Below are 17,323 nucleotides of genomic sequence, written 5' to 3' on the forward strand. Positions count from 1 at the left end.
CTTTTAACTTATTTAATACAGCCCTGGGCCTCAGGTAGATAGACCCTTTAGTGTGCTAGGGTGAGAAGGAGAAAATTTTAATCTTCAATTGATACTCAAAGCCCATAGCAAGAAAAGGGCCCAAATCAGCTTTGTAAGTAATGATGTGGCTCATTAATAGGTGATACTAACCACATGTGTCCCCGTTAGCATGAACAAATTATTCTTGCCAAGTTCAGGTATTCCCTGGCAGCTGAAGGAAACATGAGCTGTGCACATGTTAATATATTTCAAATTGCTTCATCAAGGGAGAGGATAATGGGTAGATAATTGTAGATGTGGGGGAATAGGTACCTCAAGTTCTTTACACTATTCATTCTACTTTTGTATATGTTTGAAAAGTACCATAACGTCTTATCTTAAGTGTCAGTCCTTTTATCATTATTTAGTATCGTCCCACTCCCCCAACCAAATAGTTTTCTGTGCTATGGGACAAAACCTCAGTCATCTGTCATTGGTAGCTGTGCTGGTAACAGATATGAAAATCTATTCTTTGACAGAGTTAAAACTTTTTTTACGTTTTTTAAAATGTTTTTTAAAAAACATTTTTTTAACTCAAACTTTCAAGTGTGAGGAAAGAAACTCAGATATCTACCCCGAATTTGTACTATTTCTTTTTTTCTTTTCTTTTTTTTTTTTTTTGAGACGGAGTCTCGCTCTGTCGCCCAGGCTGGAGTGCAGTGGCCAATCTCGGCTCACTGCAAGCTCTGCCTCCCGGGTTCACGCCATTCTCCTGCCTCAGCCTCCCGATTATCTGAAACTACATGCGCCCACCACCACGCCCAGCTAATTTTTTGTATTTTTAGTAGAGATGGAGTTTCACCGTGTTAGCCAGGATGGTCTCGATCTCCTGACCTGGTGATCCACCCGCCTTGGCCTCCCAAAGTGTTGGGATTACAGGCGTGAGCCACTGCGCCCAGCCGAATTTGTACTATTTCATTTCAGTAAACAATTTCAGAATTAGACCTACTGGGACCAGGAAGGGGAGTGCCTAACAGACATTACCATTTTCATTATCACTGGCAATGGTGAAGGCACTTCAAGAAGAACTCAACTCCTGAGAAAGCCTGACTTTGGTAATGTGGAAGGCAAACAGTGGAACTAGCTCACTTTTGGGACAAAGTATGCTCCCCAATTCACCCCCTCAACCCTAAATGCTCCCCAAAAGAAGCCTGGATCAATCGACAGCAAATTAAACCACTGAGCCTGGAAGTAGTGGTTTTGAGAGATCCTCTTGGGAAAACTCTTGGAAATCTCCAATCTAGAATCTTCCTTTAATATTGATTAGACGATTGAAGCATAATCCAAAGGATTTTATCTGTCCAAGGGAGCATCTGTTTCCCAACAGCTTCTTGAACCCACATAAGATGATTCAAGTAGGCACAGGGGAAGGACACAGGGCTTCAGAATCAGCAGCATCCCAGTTTTACAGGATTTCACACTAGAGGAGTGCAGTGGATACTGAGCTGTGGGAACTGGTGCTTCATTTTCCACATCTCCAAAACAATAATGATAGAAGTCACTATGGGGATTAAATGAGACAATGCATAGGAAGTAGCTGGCATAATAGCTCACACGTTGGAAAAACTCAATAAAGACTTTTGGTTTTTGTAAATCATTTGATTACTTAACACATCTTAAAATGCTGACCACATCTTACCATGATCCAGACAGGCCCACTCACCATCCAATCCAAACCTCTTGTTCAAGGGAAAAATGTCTTTCCAAACACAGGACAATAAACTCATTTTATTTTGCTTTTGAAATAAGAAAATATTAGCATAAATATTTCATCTATTAATGAAATTACAATCTGAACAAAGAGCCCAATCATACAGTGTATCTATAAAGTTAGATAATGTCTTCTGATTTTCTACTCAGATAATCCCAAAGTAGAGCTTACAGTAGTAGAAAGAAATATTTAAGATGTAAAATTATCCCGCTATAATTTTGTTCTTGATTCCACAAAATACATCATTCTCATGAATTTCTCAGTTTTGAAATAAACAGTATAGACACATGGAACATTAACACCAAAATTCTGTGTAGAAATGTAAAATAGTAGACCTTAAGATGTACATTTTTCTTACGAATTTTCTAAAAATGCTGCTTCAAAAGGGAAAGTAAAATGCAAATCTATGCACGTATAAAGTCAAATCTCCCAAATGTTTTTACACAAAATCTTTAAAAGTTCTGATTACTATGCTCATTTTGCATACTTACAATACTTCACAGAAATTATATTGCAGAACCACATAAACAAAATTTTGTTGTGATCACGATGAAAAAATATGTATAAGAATATTTGTAACTATTCATATTTTTAAAAATCTTTAGGCTTGAAATTCAAAAAATGATATTTAGGGCAAAGTGCTATTCCAAACAGATATAACATCGTTTTAACTTTGACGTTTTACAGATATCTTTCAAATACAAATATATATATATATATATACACACACACACATATATATATATATATATATATATATTTTTTTTTTTTTTTTGAGATGGAGTCTCTCTCTGTTGCCCAGGCTGGAGTACAGTGGCATGATTTTGGCTCACTGTACCCTCCGCCTCCCAGGTTCAGGTGATTCTCTGGCCTCAGCCTCCCGAGTAGCTGGGACTACAGGCGCCTACCACCATGCCCAAGTAATTTTTTGCATTTTTAGTGGAGACGGGGTTTCACAATGTTAGCCAGGATGGTCTCGATCTCCTGACCTCATGATCCGCCCGCCTTAGCCTCCCAAAGTGCTGGGATTACAGGCATAAGCCACCATGCCCAGCTCCAAATATTTTTAAAATTGCAAATAACAAAGTCAATGAAAAGTAAATTCTTTTCAGTCCAGTGTGGGCTTCAAAACCAAATTATTAAACTATGTAAGGAGATAACAGATAACATTTACATTTCTCTTTGGAAAACAACATGAAATATTACCATTTTCTCCTATCAAATCAAGTCAGTATTTCATTCTGAAAGCAATGTATTAACATGTGATTTTATGAAATAATCAAGGTATAGGCAAACTCTCTTGCTGAGCATACACAGTAACCCAGGATCCTCCTCACTGCTGGTTGGTTGTTTTTTTTTTTCCTCAGCACTTGTGAGGCCTTGTAGGGGACAGTGGATTAAATAGCCTTCAGGGTCAAAACAGTTCCTTAACATTTGGATTTTAAACTCCTGATAATTAAAATTGATTGCATAATTTGCCCGTATTTACAGGTGTGACATGATGTGAGATTCAGGATTATAATCCTTTGGATTTAAAATGGTTGGAGACAAGCTGGGGGATCTAGACTTTTTCTTCCCTCCATGCCTTCCCTCTTCAATCTGAAGACTCAGAAATTATCCCAAACCATAGAAAAGTGGAGTATTTGAGAATGAATCAACTTCTAATCCAATGAGTAGATTTCTAATTATTATCCACAAAGAGATGAAGAGCAGTGGACAGTGGAACAAGAATTAACACGAGGAGAAAGGAATCTCACATTCAGAATATCTCTAGCATAATATTTGTTCAGATAAGTGACCCCCTCCTATCCTCTTTTGGGTAATGATAAAACTAAATGTCTGATCTGCAAAGAAAACTCTCACCAGAGACCTGCTGATTCAAGAATTCAGTTCCTGCCCAACTGGAATACTGCCAACATTTTTTCATCCTAACAGGAATGCGTCTGCAGTTTAAATAAGAGCTTTTTCTCTGAAGGTAAAAAATGAGAAGTTTTGGTGTTAACATTTCAGGTAAGATTGAGAGGTTGTCCTTGTGACTAAGCGTGTTCTGCTAAATTTAGAGTAAGTATTATATGTGATGGTAACAAAGGTGAGAGCCTGGAACCCGGTCTTAGGAAAAGAGCTTTCAGTTTCCAGTGGACAATTTCAAATCTTACCAGCCACCCTTTGAGATCTATTCCAACCATGGCACTCCATGATTATTTGGATTCTCATAGTGGTGTCTACCCTTGGGCAGAGGCAAGGGCTGGCTGCAAGACTAAGAGAGAAAAAAATAAGAGTTTCTTTCTATATTAATCACCACCTTTTGAAGAATCTCAAGTATTCTTTTAACAACCCCAGGTAAAACCCTAATGAGAAACTCCACCATGAAAAAGGTATGGCATCTTCACTCTTCACCACCACACCCAAGCTGACCTCCTTTCTCTAATCAGAACAAGGTTAGCAAAGCTACATGTTAATGTTTCCATTTTCTTTCTGAGGAGGGAACATGAAGGGGCTGAGACTGGGACAAAGCTGCTGCCCAGTGTCATCTGCTTTGGTTATGCGTTGAAATTATCCCTAATTACAGCTAATTATATCAGCTGTGTCCTTACATTTCTCACAGAGCTATGCCCATTGACCAAAAGATATGAGTTCAGTTATGAGTACAAATCCCAAATGAGAAGCCTCTGGGCTAGTCCAGCTTTCCTTATTATGTGCTATTTTCCCTTATAAATATTAATATGTTAACAAAACAATAATAATAGTTTCCTTGGAAGGCAATACTTCTGCCAAAATAAAAAGTTTCAGAAACACGAAGAATCTGCTGGCCCCACACCTCTCTCAAATCTGAAGATTCTGGGGCTCAAGGCCATTGGTCATGTGAGGCTGTAGCCAGGCACTGCTGTAGCCACAGGCTCCCCATGTTTCTGATCTAATTCTCTCTCCACAGAATAAGCCACTGATCCATTGGTCCATAGCTGCAGCTTGGGATCGGATTCTTTGGCAATGAACTGCAGCTGGGTTTTTCTCATTCTCTTTACAAGTCTACCAAAGCCAAGCAACACAGAACTAAATATCATTGAAAATCCACAGAGGAGGAATGCTGCAGTGTAGCTGCCAGTGGTATCTACCAGCCATCCTGTAACAAACAACAGCAAAATGATATTGTTAAGTTGAAAATTCAATTGCTTACCCACTCTCAAATTCTAATACTTTGCAAGGTTAATTATAGGTCAACAGCGCCACCAATTGTAATTTTGTGCAGCAACTGAAAAACACATTCTGTGTTCCAGGAAAACTTTTAGAGTGAATTGATCGTTGTTATGTGAAGTGCTTGGAAGAGCATCATGTACTTAGTAGTCACAACGTAAATATTAGTTATTATTAACCCCGTGAAATCTGGTAAAAAGATAAAAATAGCATCATTTAAATTATTCAAGTTGGAATAATTCACCTAGGGTGTTAAAAGAACGTATTTGTAAAAAATGCTAGTAGTATTCACAGCACCCACACACTATTTTGAGTAACATGACATGCTTCAAAGCAGTATCACATTTTCAATTGGATTCAGTCATTATACTCTATCCAGTTTGAAAAAATCAGGACTTTGGACCATTTTAGAATTCACAAATGCAAACTAGCTTTTTTTTCTTTATCTCTTGTTGCAACAAATTAATCTCAATATCTATCTCAGCTCTACATTTTGAGGAAAACTGGGCATATGATATGCAAAATAGGGGCCACGATGACAGAAAACCAGAGGGGTTACATTATACTTTATCAGGCAATTATTTTATAATTAACCAAGGTTTTTAAAAATTCCTTCAAACTTTCTTATCTGCCAAGAAAACCCATCAGAGAAGTATATGATTTCTTCTTTACCCACTTCAAATCCGTTAGTTGAAAATGGAATGTAGAAGTTGTTATAAGTCCCACAAAGTTTCCTGAATTTAAACTGCTCTCAGATATTTTAGTTATTGTTTGATTTACTTGTGCATTTCTATAGCACCAAACAAAAAAGACCGAGTAGAGGGTTGTTATTTGAAAGGTAAATAAGTAAGAAAATGATACAATAAGAATTAATCCTCGAATTCCCAGTAATGAGTATCGTGTCTGATTTGCCAATGAAGGCCACGAACTGAAAAAAAGATTCATGAATCCCAATTTCATTTGTGTCCTGTGACCTTTGATAGAATGACACTGTTTCTAAAGGTTGGTGAGCACTAAAATAGGCTATGGAGGGAGGACGTGGGAACATTTTGGGGACAGTTTTCAAAAATGGAGCATTAAACATAAAGATCATCATGGAGTTTAAACTGAACAGGATTTTTTCATCTGCACCACTGAAGCGGCCACAATTTCCCCTAGTTTGCTGTGTTTATTCCACCCCAATTGCTGGATTTGGAAATAGCCTGAAACTGTCTATTCACAATAATAGCTAATAGCAGAAACCCTGTCTTCCTCAAAAAAATTCCTGCCTTCTTTCTAGGCAAAGTTTTGGGTTATTTCTCTTTTCCCTGTCTTCAGAGACCTTGTTCACTCTCTCAGTTTTAATTTAGGCAGATAATAATATGGAACAGTAATTCTCAATATTTACCGTGCATGAGCATCACAACAAAGCTGGTTGAAAATATAGATTTCTGGAACTCATCCTCAACATTCAGATCTAGGTGGGAGTGTCAAGGAATCTGCATTTTTAATAAGGTCCCTAGGAGACTCTGATGCAGGTGGTGTAAGACCACATGCTTTAGGAAGGAGAAACAAGTTCCAACCTGTTTACTCCGGTCTCTCCAGCATGATAAACACAATGCTAGTTACACACACAATATATACTTGTTGAATTACTTGTTTAATGCATACAATAAATATTTGTCAAATTATTTGTTTAATCATGCTGTACTCTATAGCATTTTAGAGTTTATAAAACATTCTGAGTGCTTTATATGATGACTCCCAAATCTATATATAAATCAGGCCATCCATTAAAGCTCATATTTCATCTTTAAACAGCTCTATCGAGCATTTCTACCTGTATATTTCAGAAATCTCAACATATCTAAAAACCATATTCATTATTTTTCAGGCAAAGCCACTTTCTCTAATTTCTTTATTTTCTCAACCATGACATTATTTTCTAAGCCATCCTTGACTTATATCTCTCATTCACCTCTGTATGCCAAATTCTGCTGAATTTTGTTTTGAAAACTTCCTCCTTGCCCCCAGAGCTCATCTTTATTTCTGCTGCAGCAGCCCTAGCTAGGCCTTTATCAGCTGCCTCCTAAACCATTAGAATGGAATCTTAGCTACCTCTCTCTTAAGTTACTAGATCAATTGCTAGATCACATTTTCTAACATATACACTTTACCATATTATCCTTTTACATAAAGACTTTAATACTATCCATAGTCTCTGAAGAATAGAGCCCAGTTCCTTTGTCAGGCACCCAAAACACTCCACTATGACACTGGCATTTATAATTTCAGCCTCATCACCCACTGCCCCCTGTTGGAATCCTGTTCTCCCCTGAGACTTCCCTCTGAATGCACCCTACTTATTTATAAAGCTAAACAACTGCTCCATCCCCCTGCTCCCATCATTAATATGGAAAGCAATCAAGACCCTAATTTGGGACTTACTCTTTCCAGGTAAGCTAAGATTCTTACTTGGTTGGAAGAAGATTATAAAACAAGGATGTAGGTGGGACCAAGATAGTTTTGGGGGCTCATATGTTCCTTTTCTCTTTCACTCTTCCCCAACTCTCTTGACAATCCTTCTCATTGACTGCATGTGAGTTTGCTGTTTTCACATCAATATGCCAAAGAGAAAAGGTGGTTGGGGTTTCTCTCTGGAAACTTACCTGCGATGGGTGGGCTCACCAAGTATGGCACTGCATGAAGGAAGTATACCACACCAAGCGCTGATGACAAAGAGGTGGTCCCCACTATCTCTGTGGTCACTACTGGGATCAAAGTCACGTAGGCACCATCAAAGTAGCCAAAGGTACAAGAGAAAGGCACGAGCAGAGGGAGACTTTGAAGCATTGGAAGGCAGAGATAGCAGAGCCCATCCATTCCCACAGCAAAGAGGTAGCAAACGTACTGGTAATTCTTCAGACACCTGTTGATATGAAGAACAAGAATGAGTGCAGGATGTACTCATTCTGTAAAAGAGCTTTAGAGCCACGGCTATGTAGCAGTAAGCACTGCAGTTATTTACAGAGATGGCTTTCCCATTGTGTGTTATCTATGTTGTCTTCCTATCTTTCCTTTTTGCAAATGCAAGAATTCATCTCCCCAGTAAGCATGGTGTGGTAGAAAGAATATATGCTTCAAAATTAGAAAGGTAGAATATTAAAAGTATTTCTGCCACCCACTGCCTGCCTAACTCAATTTCTTTAGCTATAAAATGGAAAGGTTACTTATCTCACAGGGTTACTCTGAAAGTAGTCGTGAAATAAAATGTAGAGCAGGGGTCTCCAATCTTTTGGCTTCCCTGGGCCACATTGGAAGAAGAATAATTGTCTTGGGCCACACATAAAATAAACTAACACTAATGATAGCTGATGAAAAAAAAGAAAGAAAGGCAAGAGGAAAGGAAAGGAAAGGAAGGAAGGAAGGAAGAAAGAAAGAAAGAAAGAGAAAGAAAGAAAGAAAGAGAAAGAAAGAAAAGAAAGAAAGAAAGAAAGAAAGAAAGAAAGAAAGAAAGAAAGAAAAAGAAAGAAAGAAAGAAAAAGTGTGTGCATAAATCTCAAAATGTTGTAAGAAAGTTTACAAATTTGTATTGGACCACATTCAAAGCCATCCCAGGCCGCAGGTAGCCCATGGGCTGCAGGTTGGACGAGCTTGACGTAAAGGGTCAGGAGGGTAATTTTCCTAGCAGTCTACCTTATTAGATGCTTTTAGATATGTTATCCATTGGTATATAAATACGCAATAACCCAAGTGGTTACACAAAGGGGAAACTGTAATACAAAGACATTAAAATGGTTTGCCAGAGATGATGGAGGTCTCGGACTAGGACAAAGTCTTAGTGGTATTCCCATTAATTTTCCAGATAACTCCAAACCCATCTATGATATGAATTATTTCAAAGACTCTGTATAATGTCAGCTCCAACAGCTTATGCTTTACAAACATTTTTCTACTCACAGCCTCATTTGAACCTCACAAAATAGTAATAAGGTCAACAGGCAAATATTGCACTGGCTCATTTTACAGAGAGAGATCAATGTGGATCTGAGGATTAGGTGACTTTCTGTAGGTTACAGGGTTAATAAGGAGCAGAGCCAGTGCAAGAACTTAGGTCTAGTATGCCTCAGACTAGAGATGCCTCCATTAGACCTACACCTGGCTGCTTCTTGCTGAGTTATTTGATTGTGAAAATAGGTACTCTTTGCTCTTCTCCTTCTTCTTTAACCATTACAAATGTCAAATTAATACTAAATATCATATTCATAACACTGGAGAATGGCAGTTGGATCCTGATTAATTGCCAAAAACATAATTTGTGAGAAGCTACATGATGGTATTCGCTCTGCAAGTCACATCTCAAGTGTGAATGGTTCACCATATATATTAGGAATATATAAGTAGCCTGCACTCTTCAGTCCAAACAGATGAGCATTTGCTGAAGAAACTACTTCGTAGATTTCTTATAACTTTGGTTTCTAAGCCTACAATTACAAGGAAATTATTTGCAATTTGCATTGTCAAACATAAATATGTGGCTACAGATAACGTGTTATCATTGCACCTGGCCCTCCTGCCTGAATTGGATTCTGCTCCTTTTTCCATTGCCAGTCAGGAGTGGTTCAAAATAAACTAACACCACCACACCCAGCCAGAAGTTGCCTTGCTTGAGGACTGACTCGTCTTGGGATGGAATTAAATCTACCACCAGAACCTGTAGTTACCCTAGGCTTCTGCAATTTAGACACATCTGGCCCACGACCTCTTTTTGTACTACCTGTGAACTAAGAATGGTTTTTCCGTTTAAAAATGGTTGGAAAAAATCAAAAGAACAATATTTTGTGACACATGAAAATTATAAGAGAAATTCACATTTCAGTGTGCATAAAGTCTTATTGGAACATAGCCACTCTCTTTTGTTTACATATTGTCTGTGGCTGTTTTGTACTATAATAGCAGAGTTGGATAGTTGTGATGAAGAACACTTGGCCTACAAAGCCAAAAATGTTTACTATCTGTCCCTTTACAGAAAATTTTGTCAACCTCTGATCTAGAAGAACCAGCAAGGGAGATGCCTTCAGATACTGCAGACTTATTAACATTATTCAGACCTAGGTATTCTACAGGGTAAGGAGCTGAGGAGAAACTCAAGGCTTAAAGTCCCCTGGTGGGGAACCAATTGTAGTTTCACGAATTTTACCTTCTGTCGGTCAGCCATCCAAATGTAATATTGCCAATAATGTCAATCACTCCAAGTATGGACATAAGAAAAGCAGCTTGCTGATGACTCACTCCAACACTCAAAGCATAAGGCACCAAGTACACAAAGAGAGGGCTGCAGCCATAAGCCATAAACAGAACGGAGATGGCTAACACAACAAAGTCTGACATCAGTAAAAAACTGTACTCTTGCTGCAAACAGCAACAGAGGCAAGTCTGTGCCCATTCTTTGGTCAAAGATGAATAGGGAGACACCCGCTTAAAGTCTTCTTTCTGAGTTCTACAGACATGGTTCTGCTCTGGAGTTGTGTGATCCTCTTTAAGAGTAATTGGCCTCATTAAGGCACCACAAACACAGAGATTCAAGACAAAGCCCCCAAGAATGAGTAAGGCTCCCCGCCAGGAAAACTGTTCAATAAGGAGCTGAACCACAGGAGCCAGGATGAAGGTGCCAATGCCACTTCCTGACATGGCAATACCATAAGCAAGGGCTTTCCGTCTGCTGAAGTACTTGCCAACCATGGCAATAGCTGGAGAGTAACAAAGTGCAAATCCCAGACCTGAGGATAAAGAGAACTCTATGAGTGCTGATGTACCATAAACAGCCAATGATATCTCAGAATACAATGATTCATATTAAAGAGAATCTGACCTCTCATTAAACGCTTTTAAAGCTGCTTTTTACACCAAGCTTAAAATGAGTCTCCCCTCACCAGTCATTCACAATTTGGCAAATGTAGAATATACATGACTTTCTTCTTAGGGAGAACACACTTAAGGAAATGTGACTTCATAAACAAAGTTAAATGAAGAACATAAAAAGCATTATATGAACTATATTGGAATTCAGTAGAAAATCTGGATAATGTCAACCAAAGAAACTCATCACCTCCTCCATTTTTTAACTTAAATAATCCAGACAGTTGCCTCAACTCTTCACTGCCTATGAAGACACAACACTGACAATCTGTACCACGCTGGAATTTGGATTCAAATAGCATATACAACTATGAAAATTCCAGGGTAATTTTACATAGTTGGGAAACATTATACCAATTTTATATGTGAACATAGCAATGTATATTTTCACATATGTGAAAATATCTCTTAAGGTCAGCAGACAAATGTTGACGCTCTAGAAAGCTTTCTAGAGACCTTCAACTTTTGGGCTGGGTGCAGTGGCTTATGCCTGTAATCCCAGCGCTGTGGGAGGCCGAGGCAGGCAGACCACTTGAGCTCAGGAGTTTGAGACTAGCCTGGGCAATATGGCAAAACCCCATCTCTGAAAAAAAAAAAAAAAAATTAGCCAGGTGTGGTGGCATGCGCCTGTAGTCTCAGCTACTCAGGAGGCTGAAGGGGGAGGATGGCTTGAGCGCAGGAGACAGGTTGCAGCTGAGATTGTGCCACTGCACTCCAGCCTGAGGACAGAGTCAGATAGATCCTGTCTCAAAAAAATAAAAAAGGATCAACTTCTATGACTTCTTAAGTAAAGAAAATCTGAGGGGCTTTGAGCCTGGATTTTATGGCAACTAGAATGTCAGAGAAGGAAAAAGAGAATCACCTTCTGAAGCTCCTGCTTTCATCTGCAGTGTAGGGTAGCCAGCAACCCAGAGTTGCCTGGACTCAGGGGTTTCTGGATGTGGGACTTTCAGTGTTAAAACCAGGACAGTGCCTGGTAAACTGGGATCCACTGGTCACCATAGCAGCAGTCAGGTTCTTTGGGTTATTAGGGGTGGATGTACCTTCTTTAGCTAACACAGCCAAATTTATAGCCTCACTATGAGGTTACATCCTTTATTGACCTTATTCACGCCACACCAATGGCACAATGCCCAGACAGGAGTTGGCGCTACTCTCCACACCCCTTTGAGTGATGGGCAAACTCCTACTGCAGTCCCACAGCCAACTCATCTTGATCCTATGCCGTCTCTGTAAGTGTGATTTATTGACTGTACATATTGTTTTTTACCCGTGGGATTTATTATAATTTGCTACAGTTATAGCATTGAGAAAGAATGTGTAATATAAGAATATTCACAATAAAGGGCTTTTTTAAAATTAGAAACTCCCGTTTATTAGACAGCAATATTCATTACAAAGCAGGAGCAACTCAGATTGACTGTCAATAGTATTTTAATGTCTTGGCAATGGTTGGAAGAATGACCATTGCTGAAAATTCATGTTGCCCTGGGTAATATCTTGTTTCTTCTGAGTACAGAATCTCAGCCATACACTAATTCCAAAGAGAAAGCTGCAGTTGCTTTTACCATCTGGCTGAATTAAAGTGGAGATGCATTTTCATTAGGGTAATATAATCTCATTTCCAGCTCTGTTTAACTGCTAGGTAGGTAAACATAAGCTAGGTCAACTAAATTATACATCTAACAAAACGAATATTTTATGAGTTACTTCTCTGTTGATGTGCTTGGACCCCCCTGGATGGAGTGGCATGAGACAGGTGGTACCAAGTGCCCTTACCTGTAAGAACTCCCAGAGTGAGGTAGAGATGCTTCAGACTCGTGGCAAATGAGCTCAGGATGAGTCCGGTAGATGCAAGCAAGCCACCCAGCATGATTCCCACTTGACAGGATAAATGGTTACTGACAACACTCCCAAGTGGAGCTTCAAAAACAATAAGAAATAGGTTCAACAGAAAGACCTTGAGGGCACTGTGAAAAGGCTGTGATGTGGCATTGACAGAGCAGAGAACCTTTAAAGCATTGGGCCCACCCTATTAATTCTGCAGCTTTGCAAACTGAGGCCCAGAGAAAGGAAGTGATTGTCCACGGTCCCACAGACAATAAGCAGCAGGGCTGGAATAGAACTCAAGTCTCCTGACCTGCATTTCAAGGCTCATTCCTCTTCATTCTATTATAGTCATACTGGCAGGACTGTAAGGTGCTTTTTAAACAGTGGATCAACTTTCTCTAAATTACATGTCACTTGCACAGGGATGCTTACTATAGTGTTGATCATATATCATTAGCAATAATGGTGACAATTAATTGGTGAAGAAAGAAAGTGGATAACACCATGTGACCAGCAGTGTTATGCAGTAAAAGACCAGGGAGAGAGATCATAGACAAGTTTCACAATCTGGCCCTGTTTTCAGGCTTCAGCAGGCCCTGTAGTTGAGATATCAAAGCCCAGAAAATCTAAGCAAAATGCTTCATGCACATGGTGACATTCTGGTTGGTCTCACTCGATTTGTGGCTTACCAGCCAGTGTATCAGAATTATGTTGACCTCAAGGCTCATAGAACATTAAGTAAAGCCAGAAGAGGCCAAAAAGGAACTGAAGTTCAGGGGTATATGGCATGGCCCAAGGTCACCAACAAGAGCACCTAACACTGATTGTGAGGTTATTTCTGCCCCTTACTCTTTGGGTCTCTCTGACTAATGGCAGGAGTGATGGGTGAGGAAGGCATGTGAGTTTCCTTCTAAGGAAAAATTCATGCTGACATCAGTAACTCTTAGTAGCAAGATCAGAAGAGCTGATTTTCTAGGTGTTTGAAGAGTATGATCATTTTCGTATCGATCAGACTGAAACTGGGGGCCAACTCAACTGGTAGCTTCTCTGTTCATCACAGAGCAGATCCGTTCCCAATGGGTGTCCCACGTGTGATTCTGCAGACTCTCATCCATACTCTGAACTTTAATGTTCTAATATTATGTTACAAGGTGAGGAGGTAGGTATATGGTAATTGCTTACAACAGGCCTCTTGATCTTGCATAGAATTTAAATATGTTGCTTCTGACATAACCCTACTCAAAGCTTCACACAGTCATTGGGACCATATTGGTCACCTAAGGTCATTTCTCCCTATTTGGCAGATTATGAATATCCTCCAAAAGATAGAAATGAGGGAAATGAGTCACCTTTATCCTCTGAGAAGACAAGCATGGCTTCTTTGGTGTGCTGATGCAAATGCTGTGACTAATAATGAGACCCTGAAAATCAAGTGGTTTAAAAAAAAAAGACAGGCTCTAAAACTCAAATATATGATTTTTTGATCCCTTAAGACCTTCTTATTAGTTGAAAGAGTAGAGTTGATTTAGCCTTCTCATGAAATCCGCTTTTAGTCTTAGAACTGCTCTCAGCTTCCCCCCAACTAAACAAATATTATACATTTCAGTTACAATTTAACTGATTCCTGAGTATGTGTATTTTTTTCCAAAAAGAAATATGAGTCAGTACCTAGAATGTAATAAAATGGTACTATGAGTTACTGAATACAGGTATTATTTTCCTTTTGCCACTAAGACATGGCTTGAAGAGATGAACATTTCCTAAAATACTCAGAACTCATTTAAATGAATGGATTAAGTGGGTCTAAGCTAAAAACAATTTGATTTAATCTTAGAAACTCTCTAAGACATCAGTTTAATAATGTGAGTGTGAAATTTATTTTAAACAAATGCCAAGTCTGTTGTCCTCTACTACACAGATGGAATGTTAATTCCATACGTTTCTAGAACACCCTATATACCTTATATAACACGTTTGGAGTTTCTTGAATGAAATTACACCCATAATGAATATGTTTATCTCATGATGACATAATCCTATCCTTCCCCAATACTTCTGTAAGCATGAAGATTTATACATGATAAAGATGAAATCCATGAGCCAAATGTCAAGTCCTTGGGAAAGGAACAGAATGCAATCCAAGACTTGAGATGTGATACAACACTGTTGGCACTCATTACTGTATAGAAATGGCTCATGGTACTATTGATAACCATTTACATAACTGGAGAATGAGAAGGCCATAGCATTTGGAAGAGAGAAGACAAGCATATACTGTAAATTGCTTCCAAAATCAGTACAGGTTCTAGAATGTTCAGCATCCTATCGCTATATGGAAGAACCAAATCTTATGGGTTCTTTTGAGTGTATTATCTAACGGTTCTACCTGACATCAGCGAAGACCATTAATTACAAGAGCAAGTCTGGTTGGTTTTGGCTGAAGGTAGGATTGATCTTTTCTTTATATTATATAGTCCTGGCCAGTTTTTAATGTAGCCCTTCTACTTGGAAAAACTGGTAATCAAAGTCAGTGGAACATCATTGTCATATGCAGTTCAACAGTGGCTAGTAATTCCCTATCCTAGCAAGTGATACTCACCACAGAGCATGGTTACACAATCTACAATGGAATGGATCCATGCCGTTTGTGCGTAATCCTGAGTGAAGTATGTCTGGAACTCCACAAAAAAAATTGAGATACATCTGAAAAATACAATGCAGGCATTTTATACAAAAAGTGAATGAGCATGCATTTGAGCCAGAACTTAAAATGCCTGGTTCAATTAGCTGGTCCTGTCTCCAAGGGTTTTAATTGCTAGACTATAATAAGTGGGAAATCAGAAGTTGACCATTTGGGCCATGCTGGAGAACAAGAAGAACAAGTGTTCAACCACCACATGGGCTATACTAAAGCCAAGTAGATGTGAAGACCACTGCTCTAAAGGTTTTATGGAAACAAAAGCAGGTCAAGAACATGGATTCTTATTTGTTTTTGTATTTTGCTAACTTCTTCTAAGAGGTTATTATACAAATTAAGATTTGACAATAAAGAATTATATATCACCAGCATTGTCATTTCTAGGATTTATATAAAGGAAATAATCAGGTGATATTGATGATTGATTCATAGATAGATAGATAGATAGATAGATAGATAGATAGATAGATAAAAGGATATATTCTGGAGAACTAGTTTAGTCTATAAAATTATATATATGTATATAAAATGATAAATTCTGAGGGATAGAATAATAATAGATATATAAGAGGATATATTCTGGAGAATAGCCAAATATCATAACTAATGTGACTGTTCATCAATAAAGGACTGGTTAAATAAATTATGGCATATCAATAAAATAAAATAGTACATCTTAAAAATCATGATGTTGATCTGTATGTATTGATTTGGAAATAAATTTGCAATATAGTGTTAAGTAAAAAATAAGTTAGTTACCAAACAGTCCATACAGTAAGAACTTATTTTGTAAAAACAGTCTATGTAAATAGAAAATTTCCTGGATGGCCAAATAGGAACAGCTCTGGTCTGCAGTTCCCAGTGTGATTGATGCAGAAGATGGGTGATTTCTGCATTTCCAACTGAGATACCTGGTTCATCTCACTGGGACTGGTTGGACAGTGGGTGCAGCCCATGGAGGGTGAGCTGAACAGGGTGGGGCACTGCTTCACCTGGGAAGCACAAGGGGTCAGGGGATTTCCCTTTCCTAGGCAAGGGAAGCCGTGACAGATTGTACCGGGAAAACTGGGACACTGCCACCTAAATACTACACTTTTCCAATGGTCTTAGCAAACAGCACACCAGGAGATTATATCCCATGCCAAACTCAGAAGGTCCCACGCCCATGAGGCCTTGCTCCCTGCTAGTGCAGCAGTCCAAGATCAGACTGTGAGACTGCAGCCTGGCTGAGGGAGGGGCGCCTGCCATTGCTGAGGCTTGAGTAGGTAAACAAAGCGGCTGAAAGCTCGAACTGGGTGGAGCCCACTGCAGCTCAATGAGGCCTGCTTGCCTCTATAGACTCCACTTCTGGAGGCAGGGCATAGCTGAACAAAAGGGAGCAGAAATTTCTGCAGACTTAAACATCCCTGTCTTACAGCTCTGAAGAGAGCAGTGGTTCTCCCAGCACAGTGTTTGAGCTCTGAGAATGGACAGACTGTTTCCTTAAGTGGGTCTCTGACCACCATGTAGCCTAACTGGGAGACACCTCCCAGTATGGGCCGACTGATGCCTCATACAGCCGGATGCCCCTCTCAGACGAAGCTTCCAGAGGAAGGATCAGGCAGCAATATTTGCTGTTCTGCAATATTTGCTGTTTTGCAGCCTCTGCTGGTGATACCCAGGCAAAGAGGGTCTGGAGTGGACCTCCAGCAAACTCCGACAGACCTGCAGCTGAGGAACCTGACTATTAGAAGGAAAACTAACAAACTGAAAGGAATAGCATCAACATAAACAAAAAGGACATCCACACCAAAACCCCATCTGTAGGTCACCATCATCAAAGACCAAAGGTAGATAAAACCGCAAAGATGGGCAGAAACCAGAGAAGAAAAGCTGAAAATTTGAAAAACCAGAGCACTTCTTCTCCTCCAAAGGATCACAGCTTCTCATCAGCA

General features: G+C 39.2%; 1 protein-coding gene across 5 annotated transcripts in view; it reads right to left on the reverse strand.

Moving 5' to 3' along the window:
- Positions 1–4,238: 4,238 nt before the first annotated feature.
- SLC16A12 (solute carrier family 16 member 12) overlaps positions 4,239–17,323 on the reverse strand; it is a 99,776-nt gene continuing 86,691 nt past the window's right edge. For 3 of the 5 annotated variants that reach the window (XM_005565914.5, XM_005565913.5, XM_045361181.3), the window contains exons 3-7: positions 15,291–15,394; positions 12,641–12,784; positions 10,143–10,722; positions 7,612–7,871; positions 4,239–4,892 (exon numbers count right to left, since the gene is read on the reverse strand). In XM_005565914.5, coding sequence (XP_005565971.2) covers positions 4,630–4,892; positions 7,612–7,871; positions 10,143–10,722; positions 12,641–12,784; positions 15,291–15,394 — 1,351 coding nt within the window. In that variant the 3' untranslated portion in view covers positions 4,239–4,629. The remainder of the gene's footprint in view (positions 4,893–7,611; positions 7,872–10,142; positions 10,723–12,640; positions 12,785–15,290; positions 15,395–17,323) is intronic. The other 2 variants (XM_074002169.1, XM_074002170.1) reach the window with 1 other exon arrangement.

This window comes from Macaca fascicularis, chromosome 9, assembly GCF_037993035.2.
Source record: "Macaca fascicularis isolate 582-1 chromosome 9, T2T-MFA8v1.1".
Taxonomy (NCBI): domain Eukaryota; kingdom Metazoa; phylum Chordata; class Mammalia; order Primates; family Cercopithecidae; genus Macaca; species Macaca fascicularis.